Genomic DNA, 12015 nt, shown 5'->3' on the forward strand with positions numbered 1-12015 from the left:
AATTAGGAAGTTACTTTCAGTTTGGTAAAAAGAAGGCATGTCACACAACTTGTTAAGCATGATTTGAGAATGAAAATTGGAGTTGTGCCAGTTTGGTAGGAATCAGGTTATGTGACCATTCTTTCCCCCATTGTGCGATTCTCTCTCTCACTCCCTTTATTTCTTCCTCTTTCTTCTTATTTTCTGGTTTTCTTCACACCCCTGTTCCTGGGCATCACTAACAGGTTCAGGCAAGCTTCCTTGGTTCATCAATATAGGCCGATTGGACCTGAGATTGGAATTGTTGGTTCTTTTTCCAGTAGTGATTCACACCCTATGTTCCCATTCCCCAGTTCCTTCTAATCAGCGAGCAAAAACCTGCATTCAGATTCAGTTCTGAGTTTTTTCGCCTGACCCAGGTGCAGAAATTAAAGCTATTTGTTTCCTTGATCCCAGGTCCAGCAATGGATCATACTCGAGGGAATTGAGGTTGTGAATCTACGCCTGAAGTTTCATACCCAACCAATAGGTATTGAAGGAGTTCTCTCCTTTCGTTTCTGTGTTCTACTGCCTCCCCTCTTCTGTTGTGAGGAAGAAGACAGCCCTTCTTCCCACGATTCTTCAAAGCCTTATTTTGTTCTTTTAGTTTTGATTATCCCACCCTTCATATTACCCCTCACTTTCTCATTATTTAACATTAACCTTTACCTTATATTTACATCCAGGTCTATTCTTGATCAATAATTGGTAAACCCTTATATACTGTGCTATTTAGCGTACACCTAGCAACCATTGTGAAATTCTGATTTATTACGACATTGCCACTTGTTATTGGAATTGCACTAATTGTTAATTGATTGGACACATAAGCGATTCGATTCCGGTTTCAGAACTCGGATCCGGAACACTATCAAGGACAGAATCACACACTGGTTACAGCTCTAATACCATGTGATAAAACCCATAATCTGGAACCAGTACCTGCAGGTAGGAGAGAGAGAGAGAGAGAGGCAGCCTATTGCCTCTCTCACATATTATTTATAATACCAAACCAAGCTTACAACAGCAATCCCTGCGGAAAATAAAGTAAAATCCTAGTCTAAATCTAATTTAGTAAATTAGAGATATAGTGTAACTAGGAAAGAAGAAAAACAAATGAAACCAACAATTGACCCATAACGTGACACTTATCTTAGCAAAGAGCTTATCCTCATTTGTAATATAGTATCTCTCATCTTGGCTCGACATAGTGATCATTTTTATTTTTTGAATGGAATTTTTGTGTTCTTAAACACTATATTAGTATATTTCATTAGAAAGTGCTCTTTTGGTAATGATCAAGAGAAAATTAGCTGTAATATTAATTCTTAGCAAATGGAAGGTTATTATGTTTCTAACTTCATAGTCTTAGTGCCTTTGAAATGTTTTTGAAGTCAGACTGTGATTGTGATGAACATGTAATTACATGCTTTATGATGAACATTTGTAGGATATATGTGTGTATGCTTCATGGTATAACTTTTCACCTTAATAGTTGATACCGTTTAGTCTTTCCATATCCACAACTCAAAAGTAGATGCAGAGGGGGTACTTCTTTTCTATTTCCTAGCTTCATAGAAGTGTTGTCCAACGTAACTGGATAAGAATTAAATTGATCAGCATTAGAGATGTGCAGAATTATTTTTTTTTGTTGAAACAAAAAAGATGCTAAAGCAACCAATGACTGGTGTGGGATCATCTTAAGCTAGACATCATGTTCTTTCGGAAAATATTAGTCACTGTTTATTTGTGGATTGACTATTTCTAGTAAGAGTTCTCAAGATTCTGTGTTTAGTGAGTCACGATTTTCTGTAATTATTCAGTCCCCATATTTTCGGTCGTAGATGGGGAGAGACACCTCTCTATGGGCCTCAGTCTTTCTACCAACGTTTTTGTGGGCTACAAGCCCAAACTCTTGCTTATTTGCGACTGAAGTAAGTTGATATTGAGTCATATACCATGGCGTTTTTGAATGAATGGCAAAGCTTACTAACTTGGTTATGTAATCTGCAACAGAAATTTTGCATTTGCAAGATCAATCATTTTTACTTGTTTAAACTCTCTCTCTCTCTCTCTCTCACACACACACATACGCACACACACATTATAGGGTTTATGTGTTTGGACCTCGTTGTTTACCTCTGTTTTCTTGTAGCTTTTATGCATGCCTGGAATATTTGTTAATTGGGAGTGGGAAACTGGTACATGCCTTCCTCTTCTCTTTATCCTTTTTTGCAGTGGTATATTTGAAGTAAGCTGCTCCAAGGATGTCAAGGTTCAGGGCATTCTAGGTCCTTGTGCATCTCTTGAAAAGGTATGTTCCAATTTCCAAAGCTTCTGATATTGCTATGGACATATCCTATTTTATTCTTATTTTGTGTGTTGCTAATTTTGCAGAAAGGTCCTTTATGCTCTGAAACAGTTGTTGGGCAGGGAAGCACCAGCACTTGGAAGATGTGTGGCATTGACAAAGCTACATCTTTGTGCTTGGTATTTGAGATTGTCAAAAAGGAAACTCCAGAATCAATTGGTCCACCCACAAATGATCAGTTTTACCTTCAATTACTAACATAGTATGTCAGGGCTATCCTCTTGTTAATAAGATACTACATTGAGCTCTATAAGGAAGATGAAGCTTTTCTAACAGATTACAGATAACTTCCTCCAGTTATCAGCACAACAGTGGTCAAATGAGACTTCGTGCTACAACACTTGCTAGAAGATGGGTTGCTGGACCTGGCAGCATACAGGTAAGCCTCTCAATTTTTTTTATTTATTCAGTTCATATGGGGCCTGTTATACATTTACTAGAATGAATTCTCTTCTTACTGGTGAGGAGGAAATATCTGCACCTAAAATACTCCTACCTGGTGGTGTTTGGACTTTGGAGAACTATTCTCTTTATCCTTTCATGGTTCAGTTATCTACTGATCTTTAGGCCAGGCAAGGATGATTGGGTTGCCTCGCAAAGTTCTAAGATTTCTAAAGAAACTATATTAGAGTTGTAAGATCTCCAAAGAAACTATGATAGAAAACTACATTAACGCTGAAACAGCCGTCTGACTACATGGCAATTTTTTGTATACCTATTGGGACTGATGCTTCCTTATTGTAGTCCACTGTCAAATGTGACCACCCTCCTGTTGGTCATATTTATCTCCACTACTGATTCTGAGTGGATCACTACCCAAACGATTCTGTTCTGATGATTGAGGGGAAAAAGTCTTGCACTAGTGTTTTCCATAAAACATCTCCCATTTTGTGTCAAGCTTGTTCCTTTCAAAGAAGGAAAAGGGAAAAGAAGTATTTGCAATGCAGTTTACCCCTTTCTGTGTTTTTTGATCACATTTTACCCCTTTCTGTGTCCTATGTCTTTTTTTCCTGTTGTCAGGGCATCCCACACAAACGACACATGATATCAATCTACTTTGTATCATGTTCGAGAGCGTGTTCAAAATGTTGATAATAAAAGGAGGATTCGATGTGGTTCCTGGAACATTGGTTCACTAACTGGCAAGAGTTTGGAATTGATAGATGTCATGAGGAGGAGAAGGATTAACATTGCATGTATCCAAGAGACAAGATGGAAAGGGGTGAAAGCTAAGATGTTGGATGACTTTAAACTTTGGTATTTGGGAGACCAAAGTGGAAGAAGTGGAGTTGGCATAGTGGTAGATAAAGACTTGAAGAACGATGTGGTAGATGTTAAAAGAGTCGGGGGTAGGATCATATCCTTAAAGTTGGTGTTAGATAAAGAAGTGGTCAACATTATTAGTGTTTATGCTCCGCAAGCAGGATTGGATGAGAGTTGCAAGCTACAATTTTGGGAACACATGGACGAATTGATGCATAGTTTTAGACCGGATGAAAAAATTATTATGGGAGGTGATCTGAACGGACACATTGGGAAGGATAGGAGAGATTACGTAGAGGTGTACGGAGGCTTTGGAGTTGGGGAGAGAAATGAGGAGGGAACCTTAATTCTGGACTTTGCAACTGCCTATGAACTATCCATTGCTAACACACTTTTCGCTAAAAGGGAATAACACTTAATTACTTACAAGAGTGGACAGCATTCCAGTCAAATAGACTTTTTTCTCACTAGAAGACATGACAGATGGATGTGCAAGGATTGTAAGGTCATACCTGGGGAGAGTTTAACCTCTCAACATAGACTGTTGATCTTGGACATGTGCTTCAGTTTACCGAAGAAGAAAATGAGGAACCAAGTGTGCCCTAAGGTTAGGTGGTGGATATTGAAAGGAGAGTCAGTAGGGTTCTTTACATATAAGGTGGTGAAGCATGGAAAGTGGGATCGTGAAGGGGACGCCAACACGATGTGGAATGATATGACGGATTGCATTAAAAAAGTTGCTAAGGAGGTTCTAAGGGTGGCTAAGGGTATTAAGTCGGCTCCTAGAGAGACTTAGTGGTGGGATGCTAAGGTCTAGGCTGCCATGAAGACTAAGAAAGATAAATTTAAAACTTGGCAAAGGACTAGGGATGTTGAAGACAAAGAGAGATATAGGGCCGCCAGAAATGAGGCAAGAAAGACTGTGGGGCTAGCAAGGCCGAGAAAATATGATGATTTCTATAACAATTTAAATACCAAGGAAGGGGAAATGGCTATCTATAAGATGGATAAAATTTGAAAAAGGAAGTCCAGGGATCTCGATCAGGTTCGATGTATTAAAAGTGAAAATGGTAGAGTGCTTGTGAAGGATGAAGACATAAAGAGGAGATGGGATGAGTTTTTTTGTAACCTGCTTAATGAAGACAACCCTAATAGGAGTGGTTCGAGTGGCCGGCCCCACAACTTGAACCATAGGTATGTACGAAAGATAGGAATGACCGAGGTTGAAGAGGCCTTAAGGAAGATGAAAGTAGGGAAGACACCAGATCCGGATGAGGTCCCAATTGAAGTGTGGAAGAGTTTGAGACCACTTGGAGTCATTTGTTTAACCAAGTTGTTTAAAAAGATTATGAACATGAAAAGGATGCTTGATGAATGGAGGAGAAGCACTATCATTTCAATTTACAAAAATAAAGGCGATATTCAGAGCTGCAACAACTATAGAGGCATAAAATTTATGAGTCATACTATGAAACTTTGGGAAAAGGTAATAGAGGTTCGCCTAAGAAGAGAAACTTATATATCTGAGAACCAATTCGATTTTATGCCTGGAAGATCCACTACAGAAGCGATCTACCTACTTAGGAGGCTTATGGAAAAAACCAGAACCTACAAGAGGGATCTTCATATGGTCTTCATTGACTTGGAAAAGGCCTACGACAGGGTTCCCAGAGATTTAATCTGGAAGGTTTTAGGGAAGAAAGAAGTGTCAAGTAGATATGTGGATATTATTAAAGACATGTATAGAGATGTGGTGACAAGTGTGAGATCTGTGGGAGGTCAAGGTGCTGAGTTCCCAATTAACATTGGGTTACATCAAGGATCCGCATTAAGCCCCAACCTATTTACATTTTCTATGGATGATTTAACCGAGAATATTCAAGGAGAGATCCCGTGGTGTATGCTTTTTGCAGATGATATTGTTTTGGTCGGTGAAACAGTGATAGAGATTAATGATATGTTGAAACTATGGCGATATACTTTGGAATCGAGAGGTCTCAAGATAAGTAGAACGAAGATGGAATATATAAGGTGCAACTCCAGTAGATCGAGGATTGATAGCGAGGAAGTGAAAATTGAGGGGAGAGAGATCCCGTAAAGTGACTGTTTCAGGTATCTGGGCTCTACGTTAAACAAAGAAGGTGAGATTGATGATGATATTTTCCACAGAATTAAAGTAGGATGGATGAAATGGAGAGGGGCATCTGGAGTGTTGTTTGATCGACGTATTCCTCTAAAGCTTAAAGGAAAATTCTACAGGACAGCCATAAGACTAGCTATGATGTATGGTGCAGAATGTTCGGCAGTTAAGAAGCGTACCATAGATAAGTTGAGTGTGGCTGAGATGAGGATGTTGAGATGGATGTGCGGCAAAACCCTGAAAGATAGAATAAAAAATGACCAGGTTAGATTGGACTTGGGAGTTGCCCCAATTCAGGATAAGCTCAGAGAATGTCGGTTACGATGGCTTGGGCATGTCCAAAGGAGGCCTTTGGATGCCCCAGTATGGAGGAGTGACTAGATGTAGATGAATGGAGCTAAAAGGGCTAGGAGTAGGCCTAAATTGACCATTGATTTGTAGAGACATGCAAAAGTTAAGTCTTCACCCAAGTATGACATCTAACAGAGCTTCCTGGAGGGCTAGGATTCGAGTTGCAGACGGTTCTTGAGTGGGATGCCCTAAAGAGTTTTTTTTTTTTTCTTTAAATACTTACGGATCCATTTAGCCGACCCCATTTAGTTGGGATAAGGCTAAGCTTTGTTGTTGTTGTTGTTGTTGTTGTTGTAATCATCCTTGATATTTCATCCTAGACTTCCAACACTATCATCGTAACAAAGTAACTTTGATGCCCTTAAGAATACTGAGAGCAATTCAACTTGTTACTGCAGAAGGTGACCAAAAGTTGGGATGTTCTTCTAGTACAGCTTATTTTTTATTTTTTTATTTTTTTTGGGGGGGTGAAGAATGGGGAAGATCGTGATTAATAAAAAAAGAGCAACCTAGTACACGAGGCTCCTGCCACTGTAGGGTCTAGGAGGGACAAATGTACGCAGCCTTACCACCTGCTTTGCAGAAGAGGCTGTTTCCAGGTTTTGAACCGGTGACCAACATGTTGCAATAGTGCAATTTAACTGTTGCGCCATAGGCTCGCCCACTACATATTTCTGCATATATAATTTAAACTTTTGTCCCATTTATAGTTTATAAATTGTCATTTCTTTTATGAGATATCATACATTCATACCTGATTAAAAGGGGTGTAGTTTATTGCAAAGACTCCAAATTCCAAATGGTTAGCAATGAATCAATTGGTAATATGGTCTTATGGATTCTCAAATAGTCTTACATTGCAAGGCTTTTATTAAATTACATTGAGTGTATTTTTACATTTTGGTGAAATACATAAATTATTTTACTCCAAGGCTTTTGAACTAATTTTTCAAATGCTAGTTCAAAATTTCAGGATGTGTAGTAGACATTAATTTTATTCTCTTTTATAATTATAATCCCAACTATTACACAAAATATGACTAAAATTTTTAAATATAAAATAAAGAAAATATAAAATCATATAGAAAATCCATAGGAACAAATATCGATTTAGTAAAAGCCTCAGATAATTTGGAACTATTTCTTATTATAGTCAAAGAGAAAGCAATGCACTCTTTTAGTAGAACTAGTTGGTAACACAGAACTAATTTTATAATCTGAATAACTTTTGTTCCTGTGATTAGTTTATACTTTGAAAAAGGTTGGGGTGTTAATAAACAAGTATAATTAAAAACAAAATTCCTTAGAAAAAAAAAAGAAGCAATTATCCTACTAGTGAACCCCTTCATTAACTGACCCAACCCACAAACAAAGGATGCCATCCAAGTATCCAAGCTGGCTATCTAGCCCTCAAGAGTGAAGAATACCACTTTACTATCCTAGAATCGTGTTGGAAGAAAAAGAGATAGAAGAACCAACAAAGAAACCTTTAAACCTCAGCTTAATTGGTGACGGTGGAACCTAGGGGTGCAAGTTTGGCTTTGTCAGTTGAGTCTGCCTTGAGCCCGAATGCTAAGATACCCTAGACCTGAGTGTAACGCCCCAAACCCGCCCTAGGGGTAATGGTAGTCAAATAGTCCACAAGATTGCTCGATTTTTGAACAATGAACCGAAACAACACTGAGAATCAATAATCATCATGTAACCTCAATAATATCATCCTTATTAGTGTATTGGTGTTGGACATAATGCACTTGAAGTGGCTATTGGTTTGCTTGTGGTTGTGGGCTCTTTGCTTGTGCATTGAACCACTATGCTACCTACTGATGACAGTGTCATGATATCTAGTGTCAATACGGAGTTGTTTGTTGATTACATAGTTTTCAATGCGGAGTTGTGTGTTCTAATTGTTACTTTCTTGCTTAGCGAGACTTTCAAGAATTCATTATCTCATTCCTCCTTTCTTAAAAGTAGGTCGGGTGATGGATTGTCTTGGTGGTGGACGTAATGCATGTCAGACTCTTTGGCTTAACCGGTCGATATGGTACATCAGGTAGACAAGTTGTATCTTATTATAGTCTGTTGTTATAAGCCGGTGCTTGATTTGTAGTGGTGCGTCAGGTTGATAGCTGACACTAATTATAATTAGTCATAACTCGTCAATCTTTTTGCATGGATACTCATGCTTGTCCTTGCTTGGAATCTCCATGTAGTTGACCCCATTAAGTTGGGATAAGGTTTTGGATGTTGTAAAATCATCCTTATCAAAATTATACAGTGGAAGTCTTAATCAAAATGACCATCATCCATAGTAACTCAAGTATTGAATGTCTAAGGTGTTGGTGACACCACAACTAAATGGTAAAGTAAAATAGACAAATCTTTATCACATCATTCTCAAATAAAATCAAATAACTTATCCATAGGCAGATCCTGAAAGTAACCGGATTTATTCCAATTGAAGTGAAGTAAGTTCCAAAGTTGATTAAAAATCTAAACATCCTCAGTATGTTTAATTTCTCCTTCAATCACTCCAGTGTACTCGTCACATGCACAAGGCTCTTGATTCTCTATCTCTGTATGGTCAGTAAATGGGGGTAAGCTTGGGAAATCTTAGTGAGCGAAAGGAAACAGAACCATAAAATATGTAAATCATATTTATCAAGACGGTAAGGCAACGGAGGCGTTTGAGGGTCTTTCAGAGTGCCTTAGCGATAAGGCGGGCATAAAGCGTCGCCTTATTGACTAAAGCGTTCCTGTGTAATTTTTTTTTATAAAACCAATCTATTTGGCTCAAATCTTAGTTGAATCCTATTACTTATATGCTAAATATATATTAAAGGTTCATACTTCATACCAATGCTGCAATGCTAGATATCCATCAAGAAAACAAATCAATAAAGTGAATAAACTAAGTTCATCTTCATCAAAAGATGAATTAAGTTTCATGGACAGATTTCTAATGGAAAATCCAACTTGAACAAGGAAGCTGAATTTAGACTAAGTCACTAAGAACAAAATTCATTGGTAAGAATCTTTAAAAGGCTCAAAGGGCAACAAAATAATGAACTGATTTAGATATTAACCATATTCTGAACCTTAAACAGTAATTTGAAATCAAAATCAGAAAACAGAAACTTATAAGAAATGTTAAAGAAAGACAATAGAAGATTGATTTGTTTTAGGCTTTTGAAAACACTGACTAAACTAGAGCTGAGAACTAGCAGCAGAACTAAAAATTGAAATCAAAATAGGGCAGATTAAGAACAAAATGCAATTAAGCAACTGTCCAACTGATGACCTACTTAATGGCAATCTAACAGAATAAGCTAGGCAGTAATAAACTAATATATTGCTGCATATAAGAGGCTATAAGCATATTGCAATATTGAATTAATTAATTAAAAACAAAATCACAGCCCACAGGAATAACAGAAGAAAATGAAGAAGAAAAATAACAAAAAAAAGGTATCGTATGCAGAAGTTGCAGAATAGAAGAAGAATGAAGAACAGAAGAAGGATGAGAAATAAGGGAGAAGAAAGAAGAAGGGAAGAAAAAAAAAGGGTACAGAGCTCATCCGCTCAGTGAAGAACAGAAGAAAATGAAGAAGAAAGGAGAGGAAAAAGAAAAAAAACAGGTATCGTATGCAAAAGTTGTAAAACAGAAGAAGAATGAAGATCAGAATAAGAAAGAGAAATAAGGGAGAAGAAAGAAGAAGGGAAAAAAAAAAGGGTACCAAGCTCAATAGCTCATCTGCTCAGTGAAGAACAGAAGAAAGAAGAAAAAAAAAAAAAAGGTATCGCATACGAAGAAGTTGCAGAACAGAAGAAGAAAAAAGCGAGAAGAAAGAAGAAGAAGAAGCAAGAAGAAAAACAAAAAGAAACACTCACCGTAGCTGCATGAACAAGAAATAAGATGAGAAAAAAAAAAAAAAACAAAAACTTACTTGTAGAGTGGGTAGGACTGTTCGCCGGAGTAAGCTCACTGCTGCCGGAGAAGAAAGATTGAAATAAGAAGCCGGAGCAAAATGGTCACCTGGTTCTTCTCAAAACCCTTTCTTAAATCCAATTCCAAACCCTTTGTGAATCGTGTTTCACTGTTTTGTTTTTTTGGTGGAGTAACTTGAGTTGTTAGAAGCTGATCCCATGCATCTCAAGTGTTAACAAGACCATGCACCAACCAATAAAAAATCGATATTTGGAATCTACTTAATTTTAAAATAGTTGTAAATTATAAAATGGTTATAAGGCATCATAAGGCGACTAAGGCGTTGCCTTATAGCGCCCAATATCATAAGGCGACCGCCTTACGTGATACACTTAATGCGGACTACTGCCTTACGGCTTCTGGACCGCCTCAGCACCTAGGTGTCGCCTCAACAACGCCTTAATAACTATGATGTAAATAACTAAAAACAATAAGTTTTAAAACAGTAATAATGCCTCAATTATATAAATATTATAAATCATCTGAAAATATTACAAGTTCATCAAAACATGTTATGAGTTAAAAAGTTTAAAACTCCAAGTTCTAACTAATAGTCTTAGTAGCTCCATACTGTGGCATTGCTATCTATCAACATCTCAAAAATAAAATCAACGGGATGGGACTCAGGCTTTTGGCTAACTGAGCTGGTAATGGGCTCCTATGGGGGGGAATCATGCTCCTTAAACATCATACTCTTACCTCACCTCTTGGTCTGCATACCCAAACACAGTGGAATTGTGAGCTTTGAGCTCCTGGTTCATAGAATCGGACCAAGTCCTTAAACGTCACACTCTTGCCTCACTCATGTGCTCCACAATCCACTCCAAACATAACCCCTGTTGGAAGGGTTGCAGTCCATTGGCATTGCATTCGATTCCTTACTCATAAAGTAATAAGCCTCATTATTTCTTTGATAAAATCACAACCATGCATTCTTTTTATAGACTTCAAATTGCATTTCAAAACATGTATAATACTTAAAAATATACTTCAAAACCAATATGTACAATTAATCATGCCATTCCAATAAATGCTATTCATAATAGAAATTAGAAAAAGAAGTTTGTATATAAAATAATAGAGAGTTTTGTGGGTTTCACTCACTGTCCAAAACAATTAATGTGTACTTCTCCGCTATGCTTGTAATGTAGTAGATTACAAGAAGCTAACCCCCACAATGTATTACCCCAAACACTACAACTAGTAACCCAAATTACACTTAAAGATGCTTTAGAACAAAGGAAATAATAGCCAGAAACAACCCACACAAGACTAGAACAACCCAACAAGGAGAAAACCCAAAAAGATACAATCAAAAACCAAACCCTAGGAGAGAGAGGGTTTTAGGGGAATACCCGTGGTTGGACCTGTAGGGCTCTGATGTTGCTGGAATTTGGGTCGCTGGTAGTCCTTAAGGTGAAGAAGAAAACCTCCAAAGATTGGCTGATTCTGCCAGCTGATGAGGAAGATATGAAGTTTCTTGATTTCAGGCCTTGGAGAGAAAATAAAGAGGATTCTTCAAGAACCAATGCCTACTTGGGCGGGGCTGAGATGAGGATCGAAGGACCCTTGGACTGTTAGGAACAGCTACTGAAAAGAGCTAATCGATCAGAGGCCTGCTGAGAGAGAATGTGGAGATCGATTGGGCTTCCAGGTTGGTACTTCTTGCTGGTCGATTGTTGCTTTGGCAGAATTGAGCAGATCTGAAATCTCTTGAATGCTAATGGTAGTAACAGTGAACAGAAACTAAGAACTAAAATTGAATGCAGAAAGTAATGTGAGAATAAGGAGAATGTGGGAGAGGAAGTGGCTATCTCAGCCTAGGCTTGTCACCCACAACTATCTCAGCTGCTCTAAGCAATTGATTGCAAACTTTCTTTATTC

At 37.8% G+C, this 12015-nt stretch overlaps 1 protein-coding gene across 3 annotated transcripts in view; it reads left to right on the forward strand.

The window, feature by feature from the left end:
- LOC122067061 (protein transport protein SEC23-like) overlaps positions 1-12015 on the forward strand; it is an 89439-nt gene that overhangs the window by 32596 nt on the left and 44828 nt on the right. For all 3 annotated transcript variants that reach the window (XM_042630912.1, XM_042630911.1, XM_042630910.1), the window contains exons 5-7: positions 2257-2332; positions 2416-2591; positions 2687-2768. In XM_042630912.1, the coding sequence (XP_042486846.1) occupies positions 2257-2332; positions 2416-2591; positions 2687-2768 (334 nt within the window). The remainder of the gene's footprint in view (positions 1-2256; positions 2333-2415; positions 2592-2686; positions 2769-12015) is intronic.

This window comes from Macadamia integrifolia, unplaced genomic scaffold, assembly GCF_013358625.1.
Source record: "Macadamia integrifolia cultivar HAES 741 unplaced genomic scaffold, SCU_Mint_v3 scaffold269, whole genome shotgun sequence".
Classification (NCBI taxonomy): Eukaryota; Viridiplantae; Streptophyta; class Magnoliopsida; order Proteales; family Proteaceae; genus Macadamia; species Macadamia integrifolia.